We start from the raw sequence: 19585 nt of genomic DNA, 5'->3' as shown, positions 1-19585 counted from the left end.
AATTCACAAAGCAAAATATTCTCAAACTAAGTTTTAAAAGCCTTCCAGAAAAGCTCTGTCTTAACCTGTTTCTAGAGGGACATCCATGCTGGGGTAAGTCTAACCTTTAAGGGCTGGCTGGTCCATAGTAGAGGAGTGGAGAAACATCTCCTCTTGGCCAGAATTCCCCCAACTTCACAGAAGTGAAGAATCCCAAGTAATTTCTTGGGGGACAGATGTGTCAAACAGGTCAATTCTAGCTAAGGAGTCTTCAAGGTACCTTGGTGCCAATTCATATTGGGTAAAGAGATCAATACTAGCATTTTAAATTGCATTTGGAAATCTATTGGTAACCAGTGTAGGGCCACAGCACTTTGCATAATGAGCACCTGACCCCATGTATTTTGGCTGCTGCATTTTGTACCAACTGCAGCTTCCAAGTGGTCTCTAGAGGCAGCCCCAGTAAAGGGCATTACTGTAAAGTAGTTCAACCAACAAATGGATAGTGGTGACAGCATGATTTACCATTGCAAGATCCTCCTGTTACAGATAAGGCTGTAACTAGCAACCAACCAGGGCCATGCAAAGGTCCTTCTGTCCACAGCCTCCTCCTGCCCAACCAGCAGTGGCCACAAGTCCAGGAAGGTCCTCAAGCCATAAACCTGCTCCCTTAGAGGAACTGCCACTCCTCTAAGGGAGGAGAGAACATTGGAATTGACAGACAGCCCTGATGGACAAATAGGAACTACATCTTGCTTAGGTTCAATATCAACATGTATTTTCTCTCCCTTGCAGTCTCCATGCACAACAATAAGACTTCAAGCACATCACCAATGCAAAATGGGGTACTGATGTACAAGTGGATATCATCAGTATATTGATGGATGAGCTTTTCCATTGGCTTCTTTTAGATGTTTAAAAGGAGAGAGAACCATACAGCACTCCAAATGCCAGAGGACTTTGGGCCAATCTTTTCCCCCCACAACTACTGACAGGAACTACTCATTGAGAAAGGAGTGGTGCTGCTGTTAAGACAGCGCCCCCAAATGCCAACCCCTGTAGGCAGTCCAGAAGTATATCATGGTCAATGATATCAAAGACCACCAAAAGCTCTACCAGCACACCTCACCAGACCAGGCTTCAGCAAAGCTCCTCAAGCAACACAATCAATATGGTGCTTCCTCTAGGCACTGTGTAGCTGCCTCCCCACCAAAGTTTCAACAACCTTCTTAAAAAGAGAAAAATAAAGAAGGACAATAGTTCTCCAATATGTCTGGATGTAAGGAGGGCTTCTTATGTAGGGGATGTACCACAGCTTTGTTTAAGGCTGCAGGGAGCACCCTCTCATGGTGAACACTGCTCAGATAGAGCCAACCATGCCCACTCTGGTCCTCTGCAAGAAGAGGAGGGGCATGAATTTAGAGCTAGAACAACATCTTGGACTCATCAGAAGACAAGAATTGCTATCTTCAATATATTAATGGCACTGAATGCCAAAGCTCTAGACCAGTGCTTCTCAACACTGGCAACTTTAAGATATGTGGACTTTAACTCCCAGAAATCCCCAGCCAGCATGCTGACTAGGGAATTCTGGGAGCTGAAGTCCACATATCTTAAAGTTGCTAAGGTTGAGAAACACTACTCTAGACAGCCTCTCCCAGTTTTATTCATTTACCTGTATCAAAAAGTTGTATGCTGCAGTTCAGAACAGCATGGGCAATACAAAATCATAACTATAACCCTGAGACTAGGATCCCCCAGTATCACTCCTTAAAGCCACTCTTCCAGGAAGGGAGTATAATTTACCAAGATACCCTAAATAATGTATGTCCCCTAACCAGTCTGAATCTTGACCCAAAAGGATTTAGGAAATTCTCTCCATTCTGAAAACTTAGGAACCAAGATAAAAACTATAAATTCCAGCAAATTGGAGAGGTTAATTATTTTTGTGCTGCGGAGTTAAAAATGCTGTGAGTGTGTTGAAAAATGGTGTACAAGGTGTAACAGGAGAAATCTTAAAATACGGGTAAGGTTTGCTTATGGAGTAACTGCATGCCTTGTTGTGTGTGTGTGTGTGTGTGTGTGTGTGTGTGTGTGTGTGTGAAGACTACATCTATGCCTGACAACTGGAAGAATGAAATTACTGTTCCCCTACACAAAGGACAGGTAGCAAGAATCAATGCAAAATCTACATGGGCGTTACTTATTTAAGTATGCCTGGGAAGTGCTTGACAGATTTCTGATTGAAAGGGTACTAGAATTGGCAGTGAGCAAAATTGGGGAAGTGCAGAGCAGCTTTATGAGACGGGGAGTGTGAGACCAGATTTTTGCCTTTCACCAGGTTTCTGATAATTATATGATTGTGAGAAAGTGTAGTGCACATCTGTTGGTCTAGAGCAATGTTTCTTAATGTATGGTCGTAGGAACCCTGGGGGTCCCCCAAGAGCCTCTCAGGGGTCTGCAAAATCAAAATTATTTCCCACCTCTGTTGAAAAATAATACAATATTAAAATCCCATCAAAAAATCATGAGAAGCGGTTACAGCAGCAAATGCAACAATTTGAATTTTTAATATGGTAAATATTGATAACTATAATCCATACTTACTAGGACTTATGGACATTCAACTAGAAAAGGCTCATGGATGATTGGTTTTATATATTGTAACTGCAACGAGGCTATTATATGCACAAAGATGGAAGACTACAGAAACACCAATAATGGAGGAAGGGACTGTAAAGATGGCCAAGTTTGCAGAAATGGCTACGTTGACTTGCTTGATTAAGGAGGGAACTACAACTACTTTTATAAAAGAGTGGAAAGACTTTTTGCTGAAAATGGATAAAAATGAACTGCTGATTTTGGGATTTATTGATTAAAAAGGTTTGTTATGGGAAGGAGGGAGTTATGATATGCAGAGTCCCTCTGGTGGGAGGAGATGGGTGGTGATAAATTTGATAACTAAATAAATAAATAAAATATGAGAGGGTGGAGGTGGTAATTGCTATGTCTGTAACTTCTGCAAAGAAGATTGGAAGTCGTTTCTTTAGGTATCTTTCTTTTCATGCTGTTTTGTTATTCCTCATTTTTTCTTTTGCCCTTCTTTAATCTTTTTCTATTTCTTCTTCTATGTTTCTGTAGTTTTTAAAATCTTCGTAAAATCTTTTAATAAATATTATTCATAAAAATAAATATAATCCATACAAATAAAAGCTCTTTCGGGCTCCTCCATAGTTTTTTAAAGTGGGAAGGTGTCCTGAGAGAAAAAAGTTTAAGAAACATTGGTCTAGAGAATGCAAATGATAAAGTAAATAAGTTTTGCACAAATATTTATTCATGAAATTTATGGACTGTCTCAATCCATTGGACTCTGGGTATTTTACTATATATAACAAAATCAACAACAACAATAATTCATGAACTCATTACTACTTACTGGTTGGCTTAGATAAGAGACAGGCAAAGATGTTGGAACGGTCCAGTTAGGAGACATTACTGTTGTCAAAGGAGGTATCTTAGATTGAGAAATCGTAGGACCAGGAATTTTTACCCAGAAGATACTATACTTTTGTACAACTGTGACTCTGTGAAGAAGAGACAAAGCCCATTAGGGTATCTTTAGAGTTCAAATATTAACTAACATAGACTTAACCATTTTTTAAAAAAACGTTCCCAGCAAACTTCCATCCAAAATAGCCCAGAAAATCCAGCATTCATTCCTCTAAAAAGGCTACTCATTCCTGAGTTAGATAATTAAAAAGTGGTAGGATAATTAACTATACCCAATGCCTGACAGAGGAAAAAGACTCAAGGATTAATATAGATATATAACAAATGTTAAAGGATGAGACCATATGCAATCTTCACGATATAAGGGTCGTGTTTCTTCTGCAAACCTTTTAAGTTTCTTAACTTTATTGCAGGTGATCAGTCTGGACACAGAGGAGCTAAAGTAATGAAAAAAATCTCCCTTTAATGTCTACATATGTACTAGCCTTCAGACTAAACAGGAGCTCTGAGAAAGCAGGACTCCTAATTACCAAAGAGTTCAGCCTTGTTTCAAGTTGAGCTGAAGCTCTTTCCTGCTGCTTCATACAGCAAGACGGGGATCTCTTGTAACACTGACATGTGAAAACTGAAAGGTTATCTAGGACTTAGTCAACGTGACATACAAACCAGAGACTTCTGTGTCTTTTATATTCTGCATGCCATACATATATTGGAAAGGAATACGCCGGAACATCCAAACAGGAAAATTACTGTAATACACTTACAGAAATTGTATTTTCTTTGGTGCATCTCTAGGAGCAATCCAATAAGCATCCAGATGGTTTTTCTTAGATTTACTTGTGTGACTAACAGCTGAATTCTACAAGATACAAAAGCCCAACTTTAGCATTACATGATGGCTGGACTTATACATTGCACTTTATCATAATTGTATTAACCATGGTTTGTTGAATAAGCCACTATCACTTGAGTGCAAACACTGCATCAAGCCAGAAAGAAACAAAATTTATAATAACTTAGTAAAATGAATTAACCAAGTCAATAACTGGGTTGATAAGCTATACTAACTCTAATCTAACAATTCATGGTAGCTGGTTCACAAATGCCAAGCCATAAAAAACTATGATGACTTGGTTCAACACACCACACTGACTGAGCTCAGACATAACTGTGATTTGTTTAGCTTAGTATGTTGTATGAATGCAACCTTGCAGTTTGAAAACCACAGTTTATTGTTTAACATTATACACAAACCCAACTGTGACTTTAACAGCCACAGCTTAAATTAAAACACACAACCACTAACAGAAACCCAACAAATCACTTTATGACTTAGCGTGACATAAACCCAATTACTGTGGTGCCAAACAACTTTGCTGGAACAAGTAGGATTAATGTATGAGCAATCCCATATAAAAGGCAATGTGAGTTCCTAGATCATAAACCATTTAAGGCAATGAATTTATGCACCAGGAGGTTTATTCCACCTAAAAATGGATTATGTTCTGAAATGGCTCACCTCAATCCCTAGCTTTTAATTTTAAAGATTTAAGTGACTTTACTGCTGTTAGATATTTGAATATTTTATTTTAATTGGTTTGTTTATTTGAAGGTGCTTTTATTATTTTATTATGTTTACATATTATAGCATCCAGCCCACATATTCTCAGGCAGGCCATCCCTACAAAGAACCATGCTGAGTTGTGTTACTCAGAGGCAGACTGAGGAAGCAACAAATCAAGCTTCATTTTGATATCCCAAAGAGAAGGGACTGGATACCACCTGTTTAAAATTTCAGTAACTTGAGGATTTATTTCTATCATTATCCAAGAAACTCATCAACATTATCCAATCTGCACATTGCTCCAGAGTTTGAATATGTCAATCAGAAAAAGACAGAGGGATACTGAAGAGTTAACTGAGATAGGGAAGGATATATAAAAACATGGTAATATAGTCTGCTAACAGCTAATAACTAATTCTCAATCAGATAACCAGTAGAGGGAACACTAATATTTAAACATAGCCTACAAAGGAAAAAATAAATATAATTAAAGCTTCATTAGTGTTGATTAATTCCAATACAAAATTGCTGCAAGGGTAAAATAGTAATTTAAAGCAATGGTGTTAAGAGCGCTTCCTACATCATCTATTGCTCAAAATCTAGTCAAAATTTGCTGGCGGAAGCCATTTTCAAGATTTAGACTTCTTACCTTTACATTCCCACAAGTGAGGAGCTGAGATCTTCTCCAATCAGCTAATGCAAAAGAACCAACGGCTGGGTCTCCCAAACAATCAGCATTGCGGGCTTGTAGAAAAAAGCCTTCAAATGTAGGCCCAGACAAACTAACTGAAACCAGGAATTTGAGAAAATAAATGGATATGGATCTCAGTTTATTCTGGCAACAGGAGCAAGCCTCTAATCCAGTGTTTCCCAAACATGCCAACTTCCAGGTATGTTGCCAACTTCAACGCTCAGAATTCTCATCAATGGCTATGCTAGGTATGGGATTCTGGGAGTTGAAGTCCACACATCTGGAAGTTGGCAAGATTAGGGACTTCCGGTGGGGACATGGCAGACTGAGCAGCTGTGCCCACAGGCAGAACTGAAAACGTGACAATTTTTTTCAAGCTGAGGCAGGTTTTCCTGAAGCCCAGGAGTGTTTTCCATATAAAGGAAAACACCTGGAATCACCCCATTTGCCCTCCAGATGGCTGCTTGCAGCAGAAGATCGCAAATAGAGCTCATGTTCAACTGGTAAGAGCTAGCTAGGGGGCTGGGATGTCACCATTTTCCAAGCTGCACTGTAGCCTTAAAGGAACACTAAGACCAGCCACCCCAAATCTAAATCACCAAATTTATATTTATATTTATATATATTTTAAATATGCGTACCCTAAGAGAGGCTTTCTACAGCAAGGAGAAGCAGGGTCTCTTGGTGCTTATTGTTATTTTTGGGATTAATTTTTTTAAAAATTCTTTTTCAAGTTTTGGAGTTCGTTTTCCTTCCAAATATAAAGGAGGATTGGGAGTAAATAATTGTCTTCCTGTTATTATTTTGGCATTAAATTTGAAGATATATCATTTTCCTACATGTTGAGTTGGCTGATTTAAACCTTCAGCTTTCTATTTCTACTTTCCCTTGTGAACTGTCTATCTCGCCTTGCACTTTGTGTAAACATACTTCAGAACTTTTTCATATCTTCAACTTTCACTGGTTAAGCTCCTAGGGAGCACTATAATCTACTGCATGAGACATGGAGGATTTTAAACAGACTTTTTCTGACTTCCATCAAGATTTTAAACAGACCTTTTCTGACTCCTATCAAGTTTTTATACAAGACATTCAGGACATTGTGGAAAATATGAGTTCTAAAATGTGTCATCTGGTTGGGGATGTAGTGGATGAAACTGAGGAATTCAACAGTGATAGAAATGTTTCTTCTAACAATGAGATTGGGATTTCTGTTGAGATGCTGAATGAAGATTACAGAGTAGAGTTGGAGAAATTCAATGTAGATAGGGATCTGCAAGCAATAAGTAAAATGGACTTTTTGGTGAAATGTAATGAAAAACAAGGGGTCATTATGTATGGGAGGTTTTCTGAAGATAAGTTGGAATTTTTGAGGAGAGCAGTTGGGCTGTTTGATTTTTTCAAGAGAAAAGCTCTGTGCACATTGTGGGGATATGTAAATGCTCTGGTTTATTTTGAAGTGGGATAAGGATTAAAGAATGATTATCTGGATCGCTTTTAGGATTTGACTGATGTATTTGTTTTTAAGGATATGGATTAAGATTATTAGGGTATAAAAATGTTAATTGAACGGTTTTAAGGATTTGATTTAAGGTCGTTTCGAATTGCTTTCCTTTTTTGGGTTTATTAAGATTAAAAAACTGTTGGATTATTTAATATAATGGCAGACAATTTATGTGCTTTTTAGTTTGACTTTTATTATAGTAGACAGAAATAGTAGTAGGAAGGGAATAATTAAATAAGTGTTATTTGGGGGGAGGGGAGTTGTTTAGGAGGTTTACATGAATTTTTTTTCTTTATTTTCATATAAGGGAAGGGAATAACTGTACTTAGTGATTTTTATAATATGCTAAAGGGGAATGATTTATAGAAATAATGTGATTTTGGTTTAACATAGAGTAAGAGATTGAATATGGAAAAATTTTGTGCATCCTTGCTATTAAAAGTCGGAAGTCACATCTCTCTGTAATGTTGTAAAAAAAATTCTTTTGTGTTTTCACGCCTTTTTAGTTTTTCTTTTTAGTTTTTTCATAGCTTTTATCTTTTTCTTCAAACTTAATAAAATTCATAATAAAAAAAAAAGTAAGTTGGCAAGATTAGGAAACACTGGTCTAAACAGATACAGAGGTATAACAGAACATTCTTTAGCTAACAGACAGGCAATGTTCATACAATACACCCAGAAAGAAACATCAGATATCAAGGATATGCATGTGCCGCTTTCATGCTTATACCTCAAGTACTTTAACTGGACATAGAGTTATTTATTTGAAAAAATTAAACAATTCAATAGCCAAAACTCTCTGGACAGTTTAAAATAAACCACACATACAACTACAAAAAATGCAATTTCAGTTAAAACATATACATAAAATAAAATAAAAATAAAGATACCATACAAACTGGCCAGCAACAGGGTAGCCTTCAACATCTAAAATAGTATAAATTACTATATAACTAAATATGATTAAAATACAATTTAAAAACCTGGAAAAATGTTACCATGTCATTTTATGTTACCACATCGTTTGACTCTACATAGTCGCCCTTTCATACTTTTTAAACCAGATGCTATAATCTAAAACAAACTTAAGGTACAGAACCTGGATTAGGACATCCAAGATGGCAGCTGCTTAGAGTCTAAATAACATGGTAATTCTGAAAACTCTATGAAAAAACTATGTGTGAGGAAAATAAAAATGGCACAGCTACCTCAGGTTTTCTCCTGAACCAGCTACTGATCTTTAAGAGTTGGAAAACCGAAAGAGCCTATTACAAAAATTTTTTTTAAATCCTTTCAGTCATGTCTGATTCTTGGAGAGTGCCTGGACAAGTCCCTGTAGTTTTCTTGGCAAGGTTTTTCAGAAGTGGTTTGCCCTTGCCTGCTTCCTAGGGCTGAGAGAAAGTGACTGGCCCAAGCTCACACAGCTGGCTTTGTGCCTAAAGTAGGACTAGAACTCCCGGTCTCCCGGTTTCTAGCCTGATGCCTTAACCGCTACCCCAAACTAGCTCATAAATGTTATTAGGCAATGACAATTTATATTCTCATATTAAGAATGAACCACTATAAATTCAACCTGAGCTTAACTAGGCATTCCAACTCAACTGGAAAGCTCCAAGTCAGGGAAACATGACCTATAACCAGAGCATCAACCACGTCTCTGAAGAAAGAAGAAAGAAGAAAGAAAAGTCCCTGAGTCATTTTCTGACTCCTTGGGGGACACCGCTTTCATGAATGCTTTCTTGGCAGACTATAGAGCGGGGTGGTTTGCCATTGCCTTCCCCAATCGGTTACAATTCGGTTACAATACTGCCACCTACTGCTCTGTGCCACACGAGGCTCATAGAAGAAGAAAGAAAGGTCTCCCCCACAAAAAAAACCCATACCTTTCACATGATCTCCTGGCTTAAATTCTGTCACATTCACTTCAATGGTGTGCTTAGGATTTTTCTGAGGCAAATGCCCATGAAGAGGCATCATGGTGTTGCAGGCTTCGTTTACTTTTCCGTCTGGGTAACCAGCTGATTGATCCAAAAGGCATGCGAGCAGCGAAGCAATAAGAGTTACTTCAGAAGATTTCATCTACCAAAACAAAAACCAGTGAATATCATAGAGCTCTGTAATTAATTTCTTTATATTTTCTTAAAGCTTGCTTCCAATCTCTTTCCTTTTTTCCCAAACTCTCTTCCACACTTCATTACACCCTTTGGAAAGGTCTTCCCTCTTTCACCTTAGGTCCACCATTGAGGTCCTAGCATGACCAGTCCACCCCACCACACTGTCCAGCACCTTTCCTTCCTTCTGACCTCTGCCTCCCCTCAGCCATCACCAGGGTCCTAGTCCGCATATTCCACCAGCCCACTCACCTTGATCTTCTCTTCCTCCCTTGCTTCCCTTCAGCCACCATTACAACTGACATACTTGCCTCCTCCCCCCAGAACAACTGCTTTGGTCCATATCCAGAATGAAAGAGCCATGGTTTATTCTGTACCTGGACCAAACATGTGTTTTGGTCTGAATACAAACTACCTCAAACCTACTGTGCTGCATTATAGATGAGCTTGTACACAAATAGCTTTTGCATGTCCCTACCAGTGTACAACCCTGGTAATTCCCTGTAGTCTCCCATTAACCAGTTCTAGCATGCTTAAGGCCCAGACAAGAAGAACCAGTATTGCCACCTGCTGAGAGACAGAGAACAGGAGATCATTTCTAAGATGACTATTTTCTGCCAAAAACAGACCTTTCTTATACTATACTAACATAGTCCAAAGGTTACATTCCTGCTACTCTTTTCTTCTGGCCAAGAAAGCCTATTTTATTCCTTTGATGAGGAAGGCTAACAGTACCTTCACTAAACTCCTGATGGGTAAACTGGGCTAAGAGACAGGCCTAGGATTCCCTAATGAGCTTCATGGACAACTGGATTTTTGTATTCAAGTCTTTCCAGTTGGTTTCACATTGATTCTTTAATTCAGTGTAACCACTTTCTTCCTTCACTCCTCATGGTGCAAGATATTTATTTATTCATTTATTTGCTTTCATTTTATTAAACTTAGGCCACTTGGCTCCTGATGACTCTGGGTGGCTTATACTTCGAAAAGTAAGAACCATAAAATAGAGAAAAAGAATCATGTACATCAGAAAAAAATGCAAAGCATACCAAAGAAACAACTGATAGGGGCTTTATACCCACACTTTACACCCTGGTTTTCAAGGACTTCTGGAATATCATCAGGGTGGGAACAGATGGGTCTCTGGGGGGATGCTGTCCCAAAGGACAGGCACTGTGACAAAGAAGCATTCTTCTTTGATCCCCATAGATGACACTGTTTAATCAAAGGAACCTGGAGAGCACTCACTCTGCCTGATCTCTCTGAATTAGCAGCCCAGAACCCACTACTTATCTCCATTTTCAAATTTGGGACTGGAGACATTGTGACTTTATTCTCTTTGGGCCCCCATAATCATTTCTTTCAATGTTGCAATTATCGCCACTGAGCAATGTCACAATCCTATGTTCTTTTAACTTCAGTTTACAATAGTCTACCCCAATCTAATATCCTTAACTCTCACCCCAGGAAGAATAGCCATACTGGCTGAGGTTTATGAGATCTGTAGTCAAATGCAAGCTGCAATTTAAACAAATAGTCCCATTCATGTTTTAATATAAAGACAATCCATCATTATCCCAACTAGTGAGAAATGTCGACACACCCAAAGCCTAGATTTAGTAATATAATCACCATTGGGGGGGGTTTCCCCAAAATGTGGATGTTTGTCAACAAATAAAGGTTTAAACAAAAATGACATCACCTGAGTTTTGGCATTAATTGAATTGCCATGCTGCTTCAAAACCTTTCACTGCAGATTACATTCCTTCAATTTTTAAACACTTTTTTCTCCCATTTTTACCATAAATTGAACAAATATTACCTAAAGCAGGGGTCCCCAAATTCTTCAGCTCATCTACCCCTTTGTGATGTTTCAGATTGTTAGTCTATCCCCATACGATTTTAACTAATAGTACTACGAATAATAGAAGTAATAATAACAACTACCACCACCACCTTGACCACTTTGGGGAACCCTGACTTAGTCTGAGCTACTGTGATACAGAGACAGCAGCAAAGGGGAAAATAAGAGAGGGAAGCATGGCTCCAGGACATTTTCAGAGTGGGAGCGGTAAGAATTGACCCTTCACACCCATTCCAGAAAGTGAATGAAGCATTAACATGGCTCTCAAGTTTTATTTCTTGCATATGACAGGTCAGCATACAGAAAATAAGGCGGAGGAAAACAAGCAATTCTGAAAACTTGGAAAGGTCTGATGTTCCTATTTCAGGCAAGTTATTAAAAGTATTAACATTTCTTTGCAAAACTTACCTACAGCATTAGAGGTATTTTAATACTAAATACAAGATGTCAGCCTCCAAGGTACACAAGGTCAAGAAACAGACATGAGAGGGATTCCAGGAATATTCTTTATCATTGTAGGGTAGAATAACAGAATCTTAAAAGTCTGTGAACGTTTCTCTCTGCCTCATCTGATGCTAAACAAAATCAAGGCAGGCTTCCTTTCAGATTCCATCTCACATTTTCCGTTTTCTCAGGACTGAGCTGCTGATTCTCCTCCCTTATCATTTCATTCTTCAGCAAAGGATCGTTACCTTGTCGTGGTGCTGGAGCTTGAGCACCTCAATGATGCCATGAGCTAAACCGTGAAGAGCCACCCAAGACGGGAAGGTCATGACAGAGAGGTCAGACTAAATGCGATCCCTGGGGAAGGTAATGGCAACCCACCCCAGTATTCTTGCCGTGAAAACTAAATGGATCAGTACAACCAGAGATATGTCGGTATACCATCGGAAGATGAGACCCCCAGGTCAGAAGATGGTCAAAATGCTACTGGGGAGGAACAGAGGATGAGTTCAACTAGCCCCAGACGTGATGACGCAGCTAGCTCAAAGCCAAAAGGACGGCTAGCGGCCGATGGTGCTGGTGGTGAACGGTGAATCCGATGTTTTAAGGATCAACACACCATTGGAACCTGGAATGTAAGATCTATGAGCCAGGGCTTGAGAAGACAGGAGCTTGAGAAGACAGGACACCCTGGAGAAGATGCTGATGCTAGGGAGAGTGGAAGGTAAAAGGAAGAGGGGCCGACCAAGGGCAAGATGGATGGATGATATTCTAGAGGTGACGGACTCGTCCCTGGGGGAGCTGGGGGTGTTGACCGACAGAAAGCTCTGGCGTGGGCTGGTCCATGAAGTCACGAAGAGTCGGAAGCGACTAAACGAATAAACAACAAATCATTTCATTGCTCCCTTCCCAAGGCCAGATCTACATTCTTTCAAACAAGGGAGTTTGTTCTCACAAAATGCTTCTGTTATTATTATTTCTGTTAGTCTCAGAGGTGGGAAGTCACTTCTTTATATATTTCTTTTTACTATATTGTTACTTTTCTTTCTTTTCTGTTTCTCTATTTTTTTCCCTTTTTCTCTCTCTTTTTGGCACCTTCTACTCTTTCTTTTTATTTTTTAATCTTCTTTTAGTTTGTATTAGTTTTTACTGTTGTAATTATAATCTTTAATAAAATTACTATGAAAAAAAGGAAATGTGATCAGCACTTATTTAAGCAAGGCATATTTTTCTGCTGACTCCCATACTAGATGACAGCACTTCACTGCTGAGTTGTTGAAGAACCCTAGGAAACAAGGTATTTTTAAAATATTATAAACCTTCCTCCCTTTGAATACACTCACCACAATGGCTGGAATTGGACAATAATAGTAATAATAAGAACAACTATTACTACTTTGGAAATTAAGTACTGTGCTTGCATTCCAGATATGAGTAGCTCTAGAGTCCCAAATTCAAGTAATATACCATTTACAGAGAGCAAATTCTTTGTATGTATATATGTATAAATTTTATTAAGAAAGAATTTTATACAGGATTAAAAACTACAAAAACGTAAAGGAAAAATTAAAGAAAAAGATATGAAAAGGTAAAAGAAAAAGTGCGAAGCAGTAAGAATCAAGTAAAGACAGAAAAAAGAAGGGAAAAGAAAAAGAAAAAGAAAAATGTCTAACGTACAGAGAGCAAATTCTGATTCTGAGATCATAATTCTAAGCTTCTGTTCATAGAAAATTATGCATTTAATTTCTACACTTCTATAATTCATTTACATTCCTTTTATTGTACTCTTGTCATGTCTTAACTTTATATGATGCCTACAAAACTTACTTAAAAGGGATCTAATTAGTATAGTAAGATTATGCTGATAACACTAATTCTTTGAATTCAGATGCAAATAATCAAAGTTCATTTCATGTTTGAGCTCTTTACATTTGTATATATATACATATATAAAAAGCCTTGAAGAAATGAACTTGAAATTTTTCCTAAAAAGAGAAGTCATCACTGTGAAACTTACATGAGTCACTGATCTGTGATCAAACATCAGTGTGGAAGAACTGAGTTACCCGAAGGACAGTGCTAGGAAAATCCCAATCAAGGCAGTTAGCTGGTTTTGAAGAATGATTATGAGATACTGTCAATCATATTAACTAGATAGACCAGATCAGGAAATCAACTCCATAAGAAGTGTGGGTACTTCTATCAAGATTGGCTATAATAACAGAATTTTGCCAGTTTGATTGTGTTGTACTTCTCCTTCCTTCTTGAATTAGAGAAGTATCTGCCTGAGCCATTTCTGAACGTTGCTCTGGACTTAAAAAATGTTTCAGCCCCTTTGGCCTAGGTAACAGTTCCTGAATATTTCCATCAAAGTCCTCTTCCTCACTCACAGATATTATAGGTTTGGGTAAGCCTATCAGTTTGGAGACAGAAAGAAAGTTTTGTATTACTACGGCAATACTAGGTTTACGTGCAGTTTCATGCCACAGTGCGGTTGGTTTGGTTTGGGCTTAGCATGTTGTGTGATCCCAGCCATAAACCGTGCTTTAAAACTTGGCATGATATGTAAGCCTCCCAGAGTTACTGTGTGAGAATTGGGCAGCCATATAAATGTATTAAATAATAAATAAATAAATAAATAAATAAATATGTGAATCTAGCCTCTGGAGGTAGAGTTAGGTGTTTGATTTTTTCATTTGATAATATTCTATAACTCTTAGTCCCCAAAAGCCATCCCAAACAGTTTTGACCACATTGTTCATAACTGCAAGAGACTAAATCCTAAGGAATTTATATTGAAAGCAAAATCATAGGGACTTGTATGTTATTTATCAGTTGTTGCCAGTTATACTAAGTTAGTTACATATGTGTTATTAGAGGAAATGTGTAGCAAAAGATAAACTTAACTACCGCTTTAAGAGTTACAGACAGGTTATCAAATATGAGCTCCATTTCACATACCAATGCTTTCTAGGGTACAGTAAATGCAATTTATAGTCTATGTAGGGTTTCATGAGGACCATTCATACATCATCAAGAGAAGAAATGCTGATAGGCAACTTTAAAACATGGACTGCATAATATTCAAACAGGATGGTCTTCTGACAGCCCGCCAAATAAAATCCTGTCTTCTGTAAAGGACAATATATGGCCACCCTAAGAACTACTTTGTCATATTGTATTGATAGAACTTGCAAAGGAAGCCCTTTTTCCATCTTATTCATCAATACTATATTAGTTCTGTTAGTAATAATGACTACCATCACACCATCATATACCAATGAGGATATTAATGAAATTAAAGTTAAAACAAGCAAACATATACATACATACATACATACATACGAGGAATGAGAACTTGAAAAGCAGGAAGAAAGGAGGTCATTTTCAAAATGTCCTTGATAGATAAAGTATGGGCACTTGTTGGACAACTACTCAAGAAAGCCACCTCTAATACTAAAGGACCTACAACAGTTTTGTTAATTGAAGAAATGGACTACTTTTTGTCAGCCAATTACAGGACAGATAAAGTTGCTGTCAAGATACCAATTTCTACACACTGGAATCACCTGACTAACATCACGGGATGGCTATTCTATTTTCTATACAACACAGAAAACAAAGCCCTCCTGGGAGAACAGCAATATAATCTCTTGACTTAGGTTCTTAAGGAGGAATATGGAAGAAATGGTCATGAGAGAGCAGCAAAGATCTGAATTAAGTTTCAGTAGGTATAGTGGTAAAGATGTTATATTAGGACTGGGGACCAAGGAACCCAGATTTCAGTCTACCTCAGCCAAGGAAGGTCACTGAGTGATTTTGGCCCTAGTTACCACCTCTCTGCCCAACTTAGCTCCCAGGAATGTGGTGGATAAAAATGTGGATGAGAAAATGCTAGAATTGCTGGAGAATAGGTAGGATATAAATGTAATGAATAAATAAATGTTAAGCATAATTACTAGGAAGTAAATAAAGTATACTTGCCAGTGAAAACTATCAGAACTTAGTACATCAATGTCTTACTGAAGATAAAATATATTTACACTGTTATCCACATTATTTAGACATTTCAATATCATTATTTGCAGAGTAATGGTAGAGAAAAGATGAGATTCAGGAATAGTTCAATTTTTCCATGAATACATGATAATAAAGAAGGCTGCATACTATTTTTTTTTTAAAAAGTTACATATTATGAATGATAACGTTGTCACTTATTGGTCATTGAGAAAGCTAGACTACTAGGTTACTGTGATATCAAGATGACCCATTTGGACTTTGCAAACAGAGCTCCATATACAAGGCTGAGTCAGAAAAGAACAGTCGGGCAGCTGATAATGTTTGACAGAATCCAACAAGACAGATTAAATACCGCTGCCCTTCTAGAGGAAAAAGCCAAGATTCACTGGGCCAGAAAATATTAGTTCTGAGGTACACCCAAGGGTATACATTCAATGAAACAGTGCTGCCAGTTTGTGTTCAAATGCAGTCTTCCAAATATGATTTATTAAATGGCCTTTAGGTCACAACATCAGTGAAATACAAGATTATTGGGGAATGTCTACTCTGCTGATCTATCCATCCCCTTAATTTATCTGCTTTCCTCCAAGGAGCTCAATGCAGTATATGTCATCTCCACCACATTTTATCCATAAAGAATCTATAATAAACATTTTAGTCCAAAAGATAGCTACTAGGTTTCAAGAGCACCTACTAAGTTTCATAATCAGGCAGGGATTTAATCATCCAAGCACAAGGTAGAGTCCAACCAATGAAGTTACATTTTGTAACTGAATTTGGGAAGCAGATTACTTTAATAACTGCTTCTTTGAGATTCATTTTTCTATGATGCCCTAGAAGAACTTATATTTAGGAAACTTCCTGTATTTCAGCTACTTTTACAGAAGGATTAGAAGATCATCACTCCATGGTTGTCTGCATATCTTTTGAAATCTAAAAAAGTAAATAGGGAATATATATATATATATATATATATATATATATATATATATATATATATATATATATAAAGGGATTTTTAGCATTCTAAAGTTAGATATACAGCTTGGAGTGGGAGAGTTTAACTATCAAATGTTTTAAAGCCATTATTTCAGAGATGCTTTTAATATAAATTGAATCAGGGTGAATATGGATGATGGATTGAATCCCTCCCAAATCTATTCCTTGAGAATAGCTAAGCACAGTTAAAATCTTGTACAAGTATTACAACGCAAACACTGTAGGATATTTCATATCCAGCAGCAACTCTTATGCCTCTTAAGATTTCTATTTATCTAGAATGTAACATTCTCTCAGTTTACAAAATAGCAATGTGCTCCTAAAGGCCATAAAAAAGCCATTACATAAACCCCAAACATTTCTTAGTTTATATTTCACTTTCAAAAGGGCTTCCTAAAAACCGATCACCAGCACCAGCATGTCCTCTTTAAATTATTCCTAGAGACGTACTTGGATAGTTTTAGCACATACAAGAAGCAATGGCCACAAACTCCTGGATTTAATCTAATGAAAGTTTCTGAATTTACCTTAACAAATGACCCAACATGTCCCAGGGAGACAGTTTTAATAAACAAATTGAGCCGTTCTGCTTTCTGTAGCAGGGATGTCCTCTCCACAGCAGGCCAGCTTCCCATAAACTTGCTCACATGCGTTGCCTTACATTAGCTGGAGGAATTATTATTTTATGTTCTTATTTTGTTGTAGTACATGCTATTTCTCTCATCCGTACTTTGCATAACCCCTCTGAAGGTCTAGATTTCTAAAACACCCGTTTCTTACCTTGCCAAACACCGCATAAGCTTAACCACCCAAACTTTTGCCCGATGGCAGCAGCAAAGAATGAAGACTTCCTAAACGCAGCATATACGTCAACGCTATCAAGTACGCAGACAAACATGCTTATCTATAGGCTAAAATACCGGAGACTCTTCCTGTATCCCATCCCAGAGGGGGCGGAGCCGAGAAAAGTAGCGAGGGAGCCAAACGCACCTTTGGAGAAACGAAGGAAGAACCTTTCACGACGTGGGAAAAACGTGAGAACGACCCTCACGTCCAACCCCTAAAAATATTTTTGATCGCTAGGCATCGAGTCCTGTGGTGCTCAGCCTTTCTAGAAGAACGTAGAATGGCTATTGAAAGAACGGCTGGGGTCCCGCAAGACGCCTAACCCATAAAAGGCTGCAGATTTATGGTTTAACGTGGGAACCAGCTATAACATCGCTAAACACACATCTACTCGTATTTAGATTTTACCCCGGCTGGCTGAACGAGAAAGCAGTGTCTGGTTAGAGCAGAACACCAATTTCCACATACTCAAGAGAAAGCTCATTGAACTGCCTCGGACTTGCTTCTAAAATAGGATTGCGTGCTGGTTTTTAGACGCTGCCTCTCTTTTACTAAAAGGACTAATGGGACGATGTTCAAAACAAAATGGAACGTGCCACACTTAGCCTTGGGATGTGTTGAAAGGGAATGATATGGAGATGGCCAAGTAGATGGGCTGATAACCAGCAAATATAGTTGTGAGTATCTCACTGGCTTCAAAAGGATTTATCAGTAAATGAGTATAGGATTATCACTTTACTGGGTAAAAGATAGAAGGATATATTTTAGAAAGGAAGGAGATTGGGATGATAATTGCTTCACAAGACAGTGTAAAATTTGGAATGATATATTATGAACTGGAACAGAATTTCTAAAATAAAATTAATATCGGAAACATATTCCTTTGTCTGTACTAGACAGAAATCTGTATTTTGGAAAGCTGACAGGAATGCCAATTCCCAACCATTCAAACTAATTTAATTCTGCTAATGTGGCCAAAGGCAAAATGAAAGTTTGATGCTATAGTGCAGCGAGGCTGAGTCCATATGGTGAAAGACTGGGGGTTTCAAATTTCCTTTGCAAACCCCATTCCCTTCTTGCACTGAAGATGTTGCCTAGTCTGGCAGTGAAACATCTGCAAGAAAACAACAAGGCTGAGAGAGCACCAAGGAGTCCACAATACCTTGGATCTCAAGGAGAACAAGTTATTCAGTACTAATAAAGTAAAACCAGAATGCTCACCAGAAGTACTAATAATGAAGCTAAAGATAGGTATGTTGGACACATGATGAGAAGGTGTCCATTTTTTGTCATTCACCCTTTCTGATGATTAAACCACAATGAGCTACATTTGTACAATATGCTAAGCTGTAAGCCAGCATTTACAAATCAGACTTCCACATTTGAATTTTCACCAGTTCTATTAACTGGTCAAAATCTGGTCTATTTACTTATAACACCCATCTTTTACACCTGTCAGAACGTCTAATCAGCCAACTGATCACCATAAAGCCAATATGTGATTATTCATAGGGTAGATTCACATAATCCACCTAGTTTAGTCTAGGGTAAAAAGCCCATCCATCTGGCACCAGATGCAGCAAGTAGAAGTATTTGTGGTGGCAATACAGCAAAGCTGGCTTTACTTTTTTTTTTTTAACTGCCTGTTTTTTAAAGTCAGTTGTATCTTGAGCAGAGTTGCAGTCAACACAGACACAAGAGAGAACAGCTTAGCGTCTCTCTACTGTCTTTTTGTCCCCGTTTAACCACCATCCCACACAGCCATATATATTAGAATAAGTAAAACTAGAACTACCCCATTGATGGCTTCTCTAAGCTCCATTCTCTAGTAATAGGGGCCAAAAGGGAAGGCGAACTTAAGAAGAACCCCCTCACACACCAGACAACATCAGGACCCAAGGTAGAGTGGATAACCTTACAACAAACTTTGGGTAAAAACTGTAGTTACTGTTTAGTCTCAGGTAAGGCTGCCTAATCTAAATGGCAGTAAAAAATAAAAATATCTTATTCTCTGCTGCCACCTAGTAGTTATCTGGGTTTTTGAAACTCAGGT

The 19585-nt window shown here is 38.0% G+C and overlaps 1 protein-coding gene across 1 annotated transcript in view; it reads right to left on the bottom strand.

Annotated features, from left to right (window-relative positions):
* Nucleotides 1-17537, bottom strand: part of FRRS1 (ferric chelate reductase 1) — a 34795-nt gene extending 17258 nt beyond the window's left edge. The window contains exons 1-5 of the mRNA XM_063298270.1: nt 17467-17537; nt 9132-9327; nt 5703-5839; nt 4254-4348; nt 3416-3563 (exon numbers count right to left, since the gene is read on the bottom strand). Of these exons, the coding sequence (XP_063154340.1) occupies nt 3416-3563; nt 4254-4348; nt 5703-5839; nt 9132-9327 (576 nt within the window). The 5' untranslated portion in view covers nt 17467-17537. The remainder of the gene's footprint in view (nt 1-3415; nt 3564-4253; nt 4349-5702; nt 5840-9131; nt 9328-17466) is intronic.
* Between the last annotated feature and the right edge of the window lie 2048 nt (nt 17538-19585).

The sequence above is a fragment of the Candoia aspera genome, chromosome 3 (genome assembly GCF_035149785.1).
Source record: "Candoia aspera isolate rCanAsp1 chromosome 3, rCanAsp1.hap2, whole genome shotgun sequence".
Taxonomy (NCBI): Eukaryota; Metazoa; Chordata; class Lepidosauria; order Squamata; family Boidae; genus Candoia; species Candoia aspera.
This window is presented reverse-complemented; position numbering and strand designations above follow the sequence as displayed.